This window comes from Oncorhynchus mykiss, chromosome 27 (genome assembly GCF_057628025.1).
Source record: "Oncorhynchus mykiss isolate SJ-2025 chromosome 27, ASM5762802v1, whole genome shotgun sequence".
Lineage (NCBI taxonomy): Eukaryota > Metazoa > Chordata > Actinopteri > Salmoniformes > Salmonidae > Oncorhynchus > Oncorhynchus mykiss.
The window spans coordinates 25,513,277-25,530,331 of record NC_143048.1 but is presented as its reverse complement, the minus strand read 5'-3'; the positions used below and the strand labels follow the sequence as shown (position 1 = coordinate 25,530,331).

At 40.6% G+C, this 17,055-nt stretch overlaps 1 protein-coding gene across 1 annotated transcript in view; it reads right to left on the bottom strand.

Annotated features, from left to right (window-relative positions):
• The window catches only part of LOC110507839 (sacsin), a 34,017-nt gene extending 17,468 nt beyond the window's left edge, over positions 1-16,549 (bottom strand). The window contains exons 1-10 of the mRNA XM_090223738.1: positions 15,206-16,549; positions 14,348-14,394; positions 14,004-14,122; positions 12,883-13,033; positions 8,680-8,770; positions 8,454-8,539; positions 2,327-2,438; positions 1,999-2,145; positions 373-1,855; positions 143-234 (exon numbers count right to left, since the gene is read on the bottom strand). Coding sequence (XP_090079864.1) covers positions 143-234; positions 373-1,855; positions 1,999-2,145; positions 2,327-2,438; positions 8,454-8,539; positions 8,680-8,770; positions 12,883-13,033; positions 14,004-14,068 — 2,227 coding nt within the window. The 5' untranslated portion in view covers positions 14,069-14,122; positions 14,348-14,394; positions 15,206-16,549. The remainder of the gene's footprint in view (positions 1-142; positions 235-372; positions 1,856-1,998; positions 2,146-2,326; positions 2,439-8,453; positions 8,540-8,679; positions 8,771-12,882; positions 13,034-14,003; positions 14,123-14,347; positions 14,395-15,205) is intronic.
• Between the last annotated feature and the right edge of the window lie 506 nt (positions 16,550-17,055).

The window sequence follows — 17,055 nt, the reverse complement described above, 5'->3', positions numbered from 1 at the left end:
GCATGTCTTCTAGATTCATCAATCTTATTTCCTAGAAATAATGTTGGTATCCAAATGTAGGACTAAGGTGGCTCCTCCGATGACACACATACCAAATATAAAAATAAAAGGATATTCATTTAACATCTGAGTGGGGGTTTACCTCTGCTTTTGGCTGCATCCTTCAGGCTGCTCATAACTGATGGTTTAATGCCCTCCAGTATGAATCGTCCCTCCAGTCCAGGGTAAAGAGACCTTAACACAAAACAGAGAGTACGCACTCAGGCTGCAATCTAGCATATTGCTGACAGTCAACAATACTTGCATTCAAATTTGAGGCTTTATGTGGTTTTGAAAAGGCATAGAGAAAGTCTCAGAACTTTAATTCTGTACCTGGGGTACTCTTCTGAAGCAATGTAAACTGCATCCTTATCACTGACAGAGGAGGAGAACGCTGCAAATGTCTCATCTTGCAAAGGCAGCAGCTCTAGACCAATTAGGTCGCTGTAACTGTTGTCGCTGAGGACAAACTCCAGCAGAAGCAGTTTCTCCTGAGAGGACCCTTTGTGTTTGGCCTTCCTGATCACCTGCCGCACCAGGGGAGGGGTCACCTTCTTCACAGAGGCAGGACCAGTCACGTACGTGTTCACAACTGCATCCACAGCAGCAGGCACCCTGGCCACCTGCATCCCTGAGCTTTGGAGGTAGCTGATAACCATCTCTGTGATGTCCACATCAGTGTCCAGCTCCGAAAACACAGCCTCGTCCACCTGGATCCAGCTGTTAGTGAGAGAGTAGATGACCTGTTGCTGTAGCAAGTCATGAAACAGAGGCTCCAGTATGGGTTTCCAGCGAGGCTTGATCTGGTTGGGGTCTGGCCAGGCCCCATATGCACCTCTGGGGGAGAGGGGGAAGTCTTGGTCCGTCTTGGTCTGGATCCTCTTGATGGCCTCCATGATGAGGGTGAAATAGGCCCTGGGGATGACGGTGACGACGAGTAGCTCATTCCAGAGCGCTGCAGGGTCCCTCCACTGGTCCACCTCCCGCCATTTGATGCTCCTGCGATTGTCTGTGAGGCCGAAGAAGCCGCTGACGTGGACTGGCAGCCCCGTCAGGCTCTCCTCTCCAGGGGGGAGAGGCAGGAAGCAGAACGCTCGCCCTGAGAAACCAGACGTGGCGCCCTTGTCCTCATCGATGCGGGTGAGAGGAAGGGCGATGCCGATGGTGGGGATGAACTTCAGGTCATCTGCCAGGGAGTCCAAGTCACTGCACAAGCCCCGACCCCCCACTCCATTACACACCAGCCAGGTGGTCCTCTGGGTCTCCTTGGCTGTCTCGTCCTGGGTCTCGATGTTGACCTGGTAGGTGGCGCACGTGACAGTACCGTTGGGCACTCCGTTGCTGTAGCTGTCTGTGGCCAGGCCCAGGGTCTTTAGAGAGTTAGGACGCTCTAGCTTGTCTTCTGTGTTTTCTCCTGCGGTCACCTGGAAAAGCATGCGTTCTGTACCGTCTGACTCACGCACATGCAGGGAGACCTTCTGAACACTCTTGAGGAAGAGAAGCACCGTGTCAGCGTCGGCTTTGAAAGACTCAAAGAGCTCCAGCACCTTCTCTTTGTTGTAGATGTTGGCGCTCAGCTGGGAGGGTTTAATGCGGAGGGGGAAGCGGAACAGAGTTCCACAGAAGCTGCCGTCCTTGATAGTTTTACCGGAGTTTCCAAATAAGCCAACATAGGGTGCAAACTGGTCAGTGAGCTCTGTGATCTCCTTCATGTCTGTCTTCAGATTCCAACACTGCCCAGACTCATGGGCACCAAACAACGTCTGGTGAGGGTCCAGCATGCCGATCTGTTCTCCACTGAATATACTGGGGACATCTGAAACATTCAAACAAGATTTTTTAAATTTACTGATTAAATGTAACTTTTAAAAAGTGCAGATTGAAAGATATATGAAACATAATACTGATTAATCACCTTACTCATATGCAGATAAAATAATATTTCAATAAAAGCCTCACCTGTTATGTGGTATACAGAGTTGAACCCAATACCAAATCGTCCAACTTTCAAAGGATCATCTCTCTTTCTGCTCCTTGCTATCTCCTGAATTCCATTCCAATCTTCAGTCGTGAACACTGCATCATTATACACATACAAGGCCGTTCCTAGAACCAAAACATGAAATAAAATCATCCAAATAAGATAAATCTTGATGACAGTTTTCAGATATTTTGTAAACCAACGAAAGAGCACAATATCTCACGACACTGAAACTTTAATTACTGAAAACAAAAATGGCCCTATATCTGGTAAACTGAATAATCTGTGAGACTGACTAAAACCTACCTTGATACTGAGCCATGTCATGTGACCAAAGTGACTCCACTCCATACTCTTTCTCATCGTACATAAACTTAACCTCTGTGGCTCCAGCATCCTCAGCATTCTGTATCAGCTCCTGCAGAGAAAAACAGTGAGCTAATTTAAAACGACTTAAAGGTTCAGGGCCTTGTTTTATAACATTAAGATGCATACATAAATACTGTATATACAGTACCAGTCAAATGTTTGGACACCTACTCATTCAAGGGTTTTTCTTTATTTGTACTATTTTCTACATTGTAAAATAATAGTGAAGACATCAAAACTATGAAATAACACACATGGAATCATGTAGTAACCCCCCAAAAAGTGTTAAACAAAGCAAAATATATTTTATATTTTGGATTCTTCAAAGTAGCCACCCTTTGCCTTGACAGCTTTGCACACTCTTGGCATTCTCTCAACCAGCTTCACCTGGAATGATTTTCAAACAGTCTTGAAGGAGTTCCCACATATGCTGAGCACTTGTTGGCTGCTTTTCCTTCACTCTGGGTTGGGTGATATTTTATTTATTTTCACCTTTATTTAACCAGGTAGGCTAGTTGAGAACAAGTTCTCATTTACAACTGCGACCTGGCCAAGATAAAACAAAGCAGTGCAACACAAACAACAACAGTGTTACACATGGAATAAACAAACATACAGCCAATAATAAAATAGAAAAAGTATATATACAGTGTGTGCAAATGAGGTAGGATAAGGGAGGTAAGGCAATAAATAGGCCATAGTGGCGAAATAATTACAATATAGCAATTAAACACTGGAGTGATAGATGTGCAGAAGATGAGTGTGCAAGTAGAGATACTGGGGTGCAAAGGAGCAAAATAAATAAAATAAATAACACTATGGGGATGAGGTAATTGGATGGGCTATTTACAGATGGGCTATGTACAGGTGCAGTGATCTGTGAGCTGCTCTGACAGCTGGTGCTTAAAGTTAGTGGAGGCCAGGTCATCTGATGCAGCACGCCATCACTCTCCTTCTTGGTCAAATAACCCTTAAAAAGCCTGGAGGTGTGTTGGGTCATTGTCCTGTTGAAAAACAAATAATACTCCCACTAAGCGCAAACCAGATGCGATGGCGTATTGCAGCAGAATCTTTTGGTAGCTAAGCTGGTTAAATGTGCCTAGAATTCTGAATAATCACTGACGGTGTCACCAGCAAAGCACCCCCACACCATCACAATTCCTCCGTTATGAGACCAAATGACAAATTTCCACCAGTCTAATGCCATTTGCTCGTTTTGCTTGGCCCAAGCAAGTCTCTTCTTCTTATTGGTGTCCTTTAGTAGTGTTTTCTTTGCAATAATTTGAAAATGAAGGCCTGATTCACGCAGTCTTCTCTGAACAGTTGATGTTGAGATGAGTCTGTTACTTGAACTCTGAAGCATTTATTTTGGCTGCAATTTCTGAGGCTGGTAACTTATCCTCTGCAGCAGAGGTAACTCTGGGTCTTCCTTTCCCGTGGCGGTCCTCATGAGAGCCAGTTTCATCATAGTGCTTGATAGTTTTTGCGACTGCACTTGAAGAAACTTTTAAAGTTTTAGAAATTTTCCGGATTGACTGACATACATGTCTTAAAGTAATGATGGACTGTTGTTTCTCCTTGCTTATTTGAGCTGTTCTTGCCATAACATGGACTTGGTCTTTTACCAAATCTTCTGCATACCACCCCTACCTTGTCACAACACAACTGATTGGCCCAAACGCATTAAGAAGGAAAGAAATTCCACAAATTAACTTTTAACAAAGTACAACTTTTAATTGAAATGCATTCCAGGTGACTACCTGGTGTTCGAGAATGCCAAGAGGGTGCAAAGCTGTCATCAACGCAAAGGGTGGCTACTCTGAAGAACCTCAAATATAAATTGTTTAACACTTTTTTGGTTACTACATGATTCCATATGTGTTATTTCAGTTTTGTGTTATGTGTTATTTCATGTCTTAACAATTATTCTACAATGTAGAAAATAGTAAAAATAAAGAAAAACCCTTGAATGCCTAGGTGTGTCCAAACGTTTGACTGGTACTGTACACACAAACATGCATACAGAAAGATGTTATTGCATACAGTGTATTGTGGTTGTTGATATTTTTTCTCTATCACACTATTACATAGTTAGAGAGCCTCTGAACCATCAACTTCACGGTAAGGTTCAACCTTAAGGAGCCTTTTCGTCCCCCAGAGGTATTGCATCTTCCATGGCAGTGTGAAATGAGTGGAAGGTTTCTAGGTAATGAGCTTCAATTGTCTAACAGTGAGAGAGAATGTCAGGCCTATTTTCGGATCCAAACCTAGGACTGTTGCAGTGACCATATTAACGCCACACTGACAGTCATGAGTCATGACCTCAGTAAAATTCCACGTGACCATTGAGTCATGGTAATCTCCTTTTATGCACTCTGGACATGCTTTGTAGTACCCAACTTGCTAACTACCATCAGGTCCTAATGGCCTGCTACTCAGGGCTCTATTGTCCCTCTAACCACTCTGACATCAATGCAAATTAAATGGAAAATCACATCAAACACTTATCATCAAAACAGCAGGCATATCAAACTCACCTCACTGTGATGATCAATTTGAAGAAAAAAGTTCAACAGCAGGTTTAAACAGTTTAAAACATGGTTGTTGTGGATGTTGTTTTAAAGCCTAACAAATTAAATGGACAGCCCTTTCTAAGGTGATGATTAATTCAAAACATCCATACGCATATTACAGCATATGCATAGGCTTTTTAACCCGAATCCCCACAAAAAACTGAATAAAAATTATGATTGTGCCCTTATATGTACAATATATAGCCTACCTCATATTACACATGGCAGAAAAACCTAAAACAAAACTGATTTAATAACCTCTTAAGGATCCTCCCCTTTTTTCAATTTCCCCCTAAAAGGACATACCCAAATCTAACTGCCTGTAACTCAGACCCTGAAGCAAGGATATACATATTCTTGGTACCATTTGAAAGAAAAACACTTTGAAGTTTGTGGAAATGTGAAAGGAATGTTGGAGAATATAACAATAGATCTGTTAAAAGATAATACAAAGAAAAAAAATATGTTATTTTGTATTTTCTTTGTACCACCATCTTTGAAATTAAAGAGAAAGACCATAATGTATTATTCTAGCCCAGCTGCAATTTAGATTTTAACCACAAGATGGCAGCAGTGTATGTGCAAAGCTTTAGACTGATCCAATGAACAATTGTATTTCTGTTCAAAATGTTGTATCAAGACTGCCCAAATGTGCCTAATTTGTTAATTAATAACTGTACACTCTCCTCAAACAATAGCATGGTATTAATTCACTGTAATAGCTACTGTAAATTGGACAGTGCAGTTAGATTAAGATGTCTTTGGTACATCCAGGTTATTCGGAAAGTATTTAGGCCCCTTACCATTTTCCACATTTTGTTACATTAAAGCCTTACTCTAAAATTTATTAAATTCTGTATATTTTCATCACTCTACACACAATAACCCGTAATGACAAAATAAAAACTAGTTTAGAAATTTTAGCAAATGTATTAAAAATAATAAACAGAAATACCTTATTTACATATGTATTCAGACCCTTTTCTGTGAGACTGGAAATTGAGCTTAGGTGCATCCTGTTTTGATCATCCTTGAGATGTTTCTACAACAAGTAAATAAAATTTATTGGACATGATTTGGAAAGGCACACACCTGTCTATATAAGGTCCCACATTGCATGTCAGGGCAAAAACCAAGCCATGAGGTCGAAGGAATTGCCCACCATTCTTAACTGTAAGAAGTTTGGGACCACCAAGACTCTTCCCAGAGCTGGCCACACCGCCAAACTGAGCAATCGGGGGAGAAGGGCCTTGGTCAGGGAGGTGAGCAAGAACCCAATGGTTCTGAAAGAGCTCCAGAGTTCCTCTGTGGAGATGGGAGAACCTTCCAGAAGGACAACCATCTCTGCAGCACTCTACAAATCAGGCCTTTATGGTAGAGTGGCCAGACGGAACCATTCCTCAGTAAAAGGCACATGACAGCCCGCTTAGGACTCTCACGACCATGAGAAACAAAATTCTCTGGTCTGATGAAACCAAGATTGAACTCTTTGGTCTGAATGCCAAGCGTCACGTCTGGAGGAAACCTGGCACCATCGCTACGGTAAAGTATGGTGGTGGCAGCATCATGCTGTGGTGATGTTTTTCAGTGGCAGGGACTGGGAGACTAGTCAGGATCGAGGGACAGATGAACGGAGCAAAGTACAGAGAGATCCTTGATGAAAACCCGATCGAACATCTCTGGAGACCAGAAATTAGCTGTGCAGCGACGCTCCCCATCCAACCTGACAGAGCTTGAAAGGATCTGCAGAGAAGTATGTGAGAAACTCCCCAAATACAGGTGTGCCAAGCTTGTAGCGTCAATCACTGCCAAAGGTGCTTCAACAAAATACTGAGTAAAGGGTCTGAAACCTATGCATATGTGATATTTCAGTTGTTTTATTTTGATAAACTTGCAACAATTTTGAGAAACCTGTTTTTTTAGGGAACACCCCCCTATCCACATCGATGGAACAGTAGTGGAGAGGGTAGTAAGTTTTAAGTTCCTCGGCGTACACATCACAGACAAACTGAATTAGTCCACCCACACAGACAGCATCATGAAGAAGGCGCAGCAGCGCCTCTTCAACCTCAGGAGGCTGAAGAAATTCGGCTTGTCACCTAAAGCACTCACAAACTTCTACAGATGCACAATCGAGAGCATCCTGTCGGGCTGTATCACCCCCTGGTACGGCAACTGCTCCGCCCACAACCGTAAGGCTCTCCAGAGGGTAGTGAGGTCTGCACAACGCATCACCGGGGGCAAACTACCTGCCCTCCAGGACACCTACACCACCCGATGTCACAGGAAGGCCATAAAGATCATCAAGGACAACAACCCCCCGAGCCACTGCCTGTTCACCCCGCTATCATCCAGAAGGCGAGGTCAGTACAGGTGCATCAAAGCTGGGACCGAGAGACTGAAAAACAGCTTCTATCTCAAGGCCATCAGACTGTTAAACAGCCACCACTAACATTGAGTGGCTGCTGCCAACACACTGACTCAACTCCAGCCACTTTAATAATGGGAATTGATGGGAAATGAGGTAAAATATATCATTAGCCCCTTTAAACAATGCTACCTAATATAATGTTTACATACCCTACATTATTCATCTCATATGTATACGTTTATACTGTACTCTATATCATCTACTGCATCTTTATGTAATACATGTATCACTAGCCACTTTAACTATGCCACTTTGTTTACATACTCATCTCAAGTGTGGACTGTATTATTATGTACACTGGATGGACTGGTTACCTTATGCTACACTCCAACATTTCTATCTGTGAGTCTGGGAGGGAACGTATAGGCGATGCTGGGCGATGCTAGGCGATGCTGTTGGTTCATTGATTGTGCAGGACGGCTTACAGTTAGTCTACAATTAGTGCATTTGTATTTAATTTTGAATAGCCTAGTAATAGGGAATTTTTTTATTTTAATAATTAATTGGGTGGCACATTATCTTTAGCTATACAGAATATCACGCCATCATGCGCTTCCTTCTCCCCCTCTTATTTTTTAAACATTTCTCGACCATGCAGACCGGTTGTCAACAGTTTAGTGAAATATGTTTCCTTGCGAAAACATGTTACTATCAATGTTCCCGAATAGATTTCACTTTGTTTCCGAAATTAAGCACTGGGTAGCTGCAGGAACAAGGTTGGAGAGCCCATGGCATACAGAGTTTGGTCGGAATATCACCTTTCTGGCCCACAGTGTAGGCCAACTCATATTCTGTTCTTCTGAAATACATTTTCTTCATATCATAATGTTCATTTAGACCTGACTAAAATAAATAAGCAGTCTTTTGCATGACAATAACAGGTGGAAAAAATGCCAGGACCCCCACAGCCAATATGTGTTCCTCTCAAGAGTATAATCACCTTTACCTGGATGTAATACTATTAGACATGGTTGTTCATCATCACCATCAATGAATCCACGTGTTGGGCTACTAAGGACTCGTATGTTAAAGTCAGACACCATTAATACATTGAACTTACTTTCAAAATTTGTCCACCTTCAGGATACCTCCTTAGGATATCTTTCAAAAACTCGACCAATGGTGGTGTCGTCTGTCCAAACCGCCCTGTAAAAATAGCAGTGCAATAGAACGGCATGTAAAACATATACTACCCATGTAGAACTAAACTAAAGGATTATGAACACCTATGTGAGAAGTAAGAATGAATTAATCCCAGAACTATTTCCAGTTATCTATTATTTTACCTCCCCCTTTCAGGCCCCTTCCCTCCAGTGTCACGGATACTTCAGGGCTTCCCCTGGGTACCAGGGTCCCAATCTGCACTTTGTCATCCAGCTGAAGTAGGGGGAGACAGAACACACCATGAGTACTATACAATATGCTTGTCCTTAAGCTTTAGTAACTGCACTGGAACTATAATGAACATCTTGTATACAAAACCCTAAATATTAATGCTTCAAACGATGAAACAACCTGATAAATATTGTGAATTGCACATCAGATCTTATTTGTTTATTTGTTTGCTGCCATAGTAGCAGCCTATGATCATAATGCAAGACCATTAAATTGAACAGCCTTCACAGCATCATAAAGAACATTCGACTGCCAACCAGGCTAAATCTTGGGGTGGTGTTATTGCATAGGTGTCAATGTGATACACAATCCCACTCTGCACCTAACAGGATCGATACTGAGCAGAGCAGGCTGAACATGCACCAGCAGCAGGCAGGCTTACAGGAAGTATGTTATCTCTCGATCTCCAAGGTGAAACCCCTCATCTGCAGCGTCACTCGTTTCGCTCAGCACTTCTGGCACACAAACAAGCAGTCCTACACCACTGTAACTGACTGACTAATGCTGATTGTCACTGATTGTCACTTTTTCTTGCTGGCCATGGTTTGTACAATATTGTGTAACTGATATGTAAAAATCAACAACTAAATTCAACACAGGTCAGGTACTAGGCCAGGACTGAAATTAACTTTTCATTTAACCTTGTGAATGAGAGTTCATTAAGGTTGTTGGTCTTAACCTGCCAATGAATGTCCTTTTGTTGCACCAATGAGATGTGTATAATAATATCACAAAATAAAAGATGTAAAAGGTTGACAGAGAGGGCAGGGTTTCAATCTGATTAAAGCAGGCATGAATTGTAGTATATGTTGACTGACCATAATAGGCCTGGTAATACGATACTGGTAGTGGTGCAATGTCCTACTTCTGAGCTTGGAAAGCGTCAATGCCCATAATTCTCCAAATAACTGGAATCATTCATTGCCAATTGTCCAGGTAAGCATTTCAGCTGTAACAAATCTGGCTCTGGCTCTACTCCATTCCCTGATGAAGATGTTTTCAGTTTACATTCAACGTTTTTTTCCCTTCAGATGGTTAGCTAACCTTCTTAGTTCATTTGTTTTCGGAGAATCAGCTGACCCTCAAAGGCACACTGAAGAATATGTTTGGGGAGTATGGAGACCAAGACTAAACTTGTTACTGCCTTTAAGTGTCCCCCAAAGCAAGACATTCCCAAGCTAAGTATGGACGCTGGGACAGAGCCAACCCTTCAGATGAATAGCTGTGTTCATAATCAAATAAACTAGATCTCAACTTGCATGAAAGTCAGTCAGACACCCTTCTCAACTCTGTTGAACTGGACAGAGGGAGGGCTCCCTGTGGGTATAGAGTACCACAGTACGAGTCATAATACCCATAAAACCTAGCGGTCAAACAAGGAAATGGTTCTAATCGTTTTTCCACCATTAATTTTTCCCATAGGGGATTTTAGAAACACTTAAAATAAGGGCTGTGTTTCGTGTAGGCTTACCCTGGAGTGACGTTTTTATAACCATGTAAATCTTTCTAGGGCAAGGTGACTTTCATCACAATATATTTGCCTATATTTAGCCCCCCAAAATAAAATGCTAATTAGCTGCTAATGTGGCTATCATAAAGAAGTAGAAATTCCATGATAATCTGGACGAGATTGCCGAACTGAGGCAAAGGTAAGATTTTTTATTTTTTTATTTCACCTTTATTTAACCAAGTAGGCAAGTTGAGAACAAGTTCTCATTTACAATTGCGACCTGGCCAAGATAAAGCAAAGCAGTTCGACACATACAACGACACAGAGTTACATGGAGTAAAACAAACATACAGTCAACAATACAGTATAAACAAGTCTATATACGATGTGAGCAAATGAGGTGAGATAAGGGAGGTAAAGGCAAAAAAAGGCCATGGTGGCAAAGTAAATACAATATAGCAAGTAAAACACTGGAATGGTAGATTTGCAGTGGAAGAATGTGCAAAGTAGAAATAAAAATAATGGGGTGCAAAGGAGCAGAATAAATAAATACAGTAGGGAAAGAGGTAGTTGTTTGGGCTAAATTATAGGTGGGCTATGTAGAATCTCTGTATTAACCATGTAATGTTAGCTAAACTTAGTACTGAATAAATTGGCAACATTTCTTTAAATTGACACTTCTGTGAACTGTCACGGCCAAGTTTTAAATTGACACAACAGCTGTTAGCAAAGGTGTCAGCTAGAGGTGATGTACAGGAGCTTCCAGGGACTTGTAGATTTGCATAATGTCTACCTTGATGCTAATTAGCATTTTCAAATCTGAGAGTAAATTGGACCAAATACATTGATAAAAGTCACCTTGTCCGAGAGAGATTTACATGGTTATAAAAATGTCACGCCAGGGTAAGCCTACATGACACTCAGCCCTTATTTTAAGTGTTTCTAAAATTCCCTATATGAAAAAATGAATGGTGGAAAAATGATTGGAACCATTGTCCTGTTTGATTGCTAGATTTTATGAGTATTATGACACCTCCACTGTGGGGCTCTATTGCAGCTGATATAGGATAGTTTGTAGGCGTGGCCTGTGGCTAATTTCTGAGGGTGACATCAGAGGGGCTGACGGCCTGTCAGTAAAGGCTCAGCAGAACAGTGGGTCCTTATATCATGTTAATTATGGCACATTACAACCCAACATAGAATACAATGATGCTAGGCTGTATACATGAACCTAATAAAAATAATGTAAGTATTGATAAAAATATATGAATAGCTATAAAATGTAATGCATAACATGATTAGAGCCAAAGTGACAAAGCAAGTTGTCTGCGCAGTCATTCTTCCTATAATATGAGCCAGGCCCACAGGAGGGGTTTCCATGAAAGACAGAACGGGATCTGAAACTCTATCCCATACTCCACATAGCCACACAGCGTGGTGATCAATCTGTAGCAGCAAACACTCAGTTGTCTAATCCCAACCTTAATCCTGAGTTGTGGTGGTCTAACGGAGTGTAAATACCTGCCCCTAGCAGTAGGCCTATCATGCCATCTGTGGGACTTTAAACAAACTAGTTGCCTAGTTTAGCAATAGGTGAGACATGTCAGCAAGCACCACTGATAATGTATGTGAATGTACACATCAGAATAAATTAGTTATCCTAAATGTCATATTAGAGAATACATCACAGGCTACATCACAGAGCATACTTTTGCAAGACATGAAAAGGAACTGTGTCTGTAATCATAGGCGCTCTTGATCACTATGACTGGAATTCTATCAAAAGATGAAAAACAAAGAGCCTTGAGACTATTGAATCAATGCACAGTCCTATCAGACTGGTGATACACTAAAAAAATGTAGTCCTCTCAATGATAACATTGTGGTGAATAATGGTGAAGATTATGTCATTGTAATGTTGTTGTGGCAATGGAGAGCCATTAAATACTTTGGACAGTTATCTGTTGGGAAATATGTTAATAAAGGAAATACATCATGTTATTCCCTCAGCCACTGTAGTAAGGAGAAATTTGGCCAGGTCAATGCACAGGATGTGCGGTAATGAAGAGGGTATTAACATGTTCCAATATTGAATTGACAATGCAGACGGACATGTGTTGGAAAGAGACAGGCTTGACTGCACAAAGAAATTGACACTAAAAACAAAAACGTGGATGTCATGAGTTCTAATCCTGCCCTAGCGACAAAATAGGTATTTACTCAGCAGCACCGGCTGAGATACAATCCCTAAATCACTACATTTCTGGATGTTGTTGTTGTTATTATTATGCAGTCCAAAGAAGGGGCCAATGTTGCTTCCTAGTAGAACACATATTTTCTAACAATCTAACCAGCACTGATGTAGCCTACATTGACACTGTCAGGATGGAGCACTTTAACTTACTCTATTAAAGACCTTTTCAATACATCACAAAACAATAAACAATGGAGGAGTATGAGATGAGATGAAACAATGGGGTCACAGGTTGTATGCACAGACAAGGGATGGTCTCTTATCAATTCATCTTACCATTGTGCTCTCATGCCAAGCATGCCATCTACTATAGTCAAACCTTGCCACAAAATATTTGTACATGTTCTGTAATTAAAATAGCTACAATTTGTAAAATTGCCTTTTACCTACCACTTTCCCATTGTGAACCAGCTGCTGCTCAATGACAGGCAGGTCAGTTTCTTCATAGATAAGTTGCTTGATGTCCCTGACAGCTGTAGAATGAGGGATCTGGTAGGCTTTCCGGCCAATATACTCATGACGGACTGTCACCCATGGCAACCTAGAAAAAAAATAAAAATAATAATCATCGCACTGTGAATCATAGATGGCATTGCATTCTTCATTTGGTAGATCACAAGCATAGAGGAACACCAAGCTAACATGATTTTCAGGGAAGATATTTTTCTGGCAGTGCACTCATTTTATCACAAATTGAAATGTGTATGTAATTGTAACTACATGTTTACTTGGTCATCCTGAGTTCATGAGATCAGATGGCTCTTCTATTGATATGTAAAGGACACAGAATGCTAGTAGCACTTAAACATAAGGAACAATGGGTCAGCAAGGCTTGCTTGCAGTTTGTATTGATTAAAGAGAAACCTGAGTGTATAACCTTATCTAACATTTCAATACTGCTTGTGTTTCAGCTGTTTTCTGCTCTGCTTGTGAGAAATAATGTCATAAAAAAACACCAATCTCAAAAAGGTTTTCAAGACGGTGCAAATAGCAGCACTTTCCCCAAAAGAGAATAGCTAGATCCTGACTTCAACATCTAGTGTAGTCATAACACTATTTAGGTTCTGTCTGAGTCATTAAATACAGAGAGAGACCTGTATGCATATATTTACTTATGCAACAAATATTGATTGTGCAGGTAGCAATAGAGGTTAAAAGCGTTGCCTATTCTGCAAACCACTTCACTCAAGCTACCATCTCTGTAATGTCCACAATTCTATAAAAAAAATGGGTGGGGCATTCAACAGGGGGATGGATGGAACACAACATGTTCTAGGCAAAGGTTCACTATAATGGCAATGCGTCTTCTATAGCCGCTTCAGAAATTACATTAGGGCTATAATTAACAGTTGTATGTGATATCTCACACCAGGGTGTCAAGACAGGTAGAGAGAATAATGGTGAGTAAACAACTCAACATAGTTTGACAGCAAGTTTGAATGGGGATCTTGAGGAATTGACCTACTTCAGCCCTCATGTTTCAATCTGAAATGTGTAAAAATAGAACTTACCATGGGTCTCGACAGTTTGCCATCACTTCTAAGCCGTTTTTCGTGCTATGTCCCCGCGTGCACATTCATTGGACTTCTATTTTATGCTCTGAGCGCTGGGAAACTCCACCGGGAAAAGACTGTCGCACAAACAAAGAGGACCATTATTTTCTCACAATACACCTCACAACGTTTTCACTCTATCCATATATCTACTGTAGGTTTATTGCTATCAATTTACATTCCATGGGTTAAGTACAGTTAGCCAATGTTGCGGTTGTAGCTTTATTTAGCCATTCCCCCTTAACCGGTCTGCCACTAAGGCTACAATGTATCAATATGGTTCTCAGTTATCCGCTACTCACTTTTGTCCCGCCGAGACATTTGTTTCATGATCTTGTAATCTGCGTTTCTGAAAATGATCAATAAAACAGTCGTGAGCTAGCAAAATTGTTACTTCTTACATGATAATTCCTTCAAATGCGCTGTTTCTAATAATGTATTATCAACGCACGTGATAACTGCGGCTGTTGCCGGTTGGCTGGACTGCTGGTGGAAAGCTACTGAACTCCGGTAGTTGTAGTCACGACAGTAACACGATTAGAAACACATTGCAGTCTCTCAAATTGCGTTCATCTAGCTACTTTCTCACAGAAACCAATATTATTATGGGGTGCAAAATATGCCATGGTTATAATAGCAATATTTTGCAGGTGATTCATTAGGTTATATGTTACACTTTCTATGTCTGCAGTAAATCTATTTCACATAGAGTTTCTCATCTATTTTATAGGCCTGTTTTTAGAATGAAGTAGTTGCATAATTGTCAATATAAAGTAATCATCTCTGAAAATGTTTTCATAACATTTTTGGATTTTGGTGCAGTGCAATTGGCACCAGTATCCAACGCAACGTAGAATAATTACATCATCCAACCTTTAGTCAAGGACTTTCAGCACTTTAAAACCATCCATCTGCACTCGTTAAAATATTTTATGCTTAGCATGTCAAAAAACCTTTTCGCAAGATATGATCTATTAAAGACTGACACTGTTGTATGCAACAAACATAGAGCAGACACACATTGTTCGGCCTATTTGGCTACCCTACTCGTAAATAAACAATATCATATTCATGATGCGGGGAAAGAACAGCTTGACCCAGTTCGCTATTTTCAGAATATGTTTGATGCCGCAGTAGCCTATACCGACAGGGATACTTACATCCGAGCAAGGTTCCACCAGAAGCATCACTCTCACGCATTGTGCAGCATCTGCCCTTTCCTCTCCACCCTCTCACATGTGCATGTCGCTGCTTGACAGTCTCTAAAAAGGGAGTCCTGTACTGGGGTGATCACACGAATGCATTGGCCTATCCAGTATCTTTCCAACATAAATATTCAGAGAAACTGTCAATGTGATAAAGAATCCTATATCGAATGGTCTTGTCCAAACATCCCTGAACAAGTTCAATACTGCAACACTCCCGCACGCATTTCTTAAAGCTGCAGTAATGAATGGGTGTCCCGAATGTACACCAAATCAAAATCAAATCACATTTTATTTGTCACATGCCTCGTAAATAACAGGTGTAGACTAACAGTGAAATTCTTAGGCTACTTTTCCAACAATGCAGAGTTAAAGATAAAGATAATACATACACTACCGTTCAAAAGTTTGGGGTCACTTAGAAATGTCCTTGTTTTTGAAAGAAAATCACATTTTTTTGTCCATTAAAATAACATCAAATTGATCAGAAATACAGTGTAGACATTGTTAATGTTGTAAATGACTATTGTAGCTGGAAATGGCTGATTTGTTATGGAATATCTACATAGGCATACAGAGGTCCATTATCAGCAACCATCAGTCTCAGCTGATAATGGTTGCTGATAATGGGCCTCTGTACGCCTATGTAGACACACTTCCTGTGTGTTATTACACCTTAATTAACCAATCACCAGATGCAATTTAAACTTTTTTTAATTGTCCAAAAGTTAAGGTACATGGGGTTATAATTTGTGGTTCAAATCAAGTTGCACCATGGTGGTTCAAACCACAACGGATTTATCAAAACATTTGACATTGTGTTAAAAACATCCAGTTTATTTTAGCACACGTTTCTATGGATATCAACAAATAAGTTTATTCAAAGTGGTCCCTCACACCTGAGACAAATATAGGCCCAGGCATATACCTGCATGTATTCACTTTAGGGAGCAGAGATTTTTGAAAATATGATTTAAGTTGCAAACCTCTTTAGGTCAGGAAGAAGAGAATGGTGTGCCAAAATAAACTATCCTGCAGTTGAGGAATCCCCATGGATGAAATTATCATGACATTTTATATGCACTAGATGGAGACAATGTATAAACCACAGTCAACAGTCTCACAAAGAGATAATATGGAAACGAATTGAATGATGCATTGAAACAACTTGATGGACAGTTTAATAACTACAGCTCCATAACAGTGTGCCCACCAGGCTGGGAGTAACACATACTTGTAGAGGTGAAAGCACCTACAGTTTTCCCTGGTTGCTATACTTGTGTATTGGAAGAAGGTCTTCTGTACATGCACAAAGAGCAGAAGAGTGTTGTTTTTCTATTTGTGACTGGCTCCATTATAGATGTGTGTCTTGTAGATGTGTGCCATTCATTAAAAAGCAAAGGACTGCAACCCTATACTACACACAAATATATACAACAAATTAAATACTATAAACACAGACATATAGGATGTTTTTATGTGGAGAAATAACTTTGCATTTCTGAAATATGTCCCCATTCAACTTTATTATAATGCATTCAAACCAGATATATTTGCCAGGTGCATTATTAGAGAAATAGTAAGCGAAGCAACATTCCACTGTAGAAATACTGTAGATCCATTATTTGAAATGTGGCGCAATAATGAAAATATGCAGCAGCCTACCTCAAGTTTGTACAATCATGACATAAATCTCTAGAATTTATTTACAACATGCCCTGACATGTCTTCAAATTGGCTACTCTGACTGAAAAATTGAACTCTCCGCTCACTCTGCCACCCTCCCTCTCTCTCTCCCCTCCCTC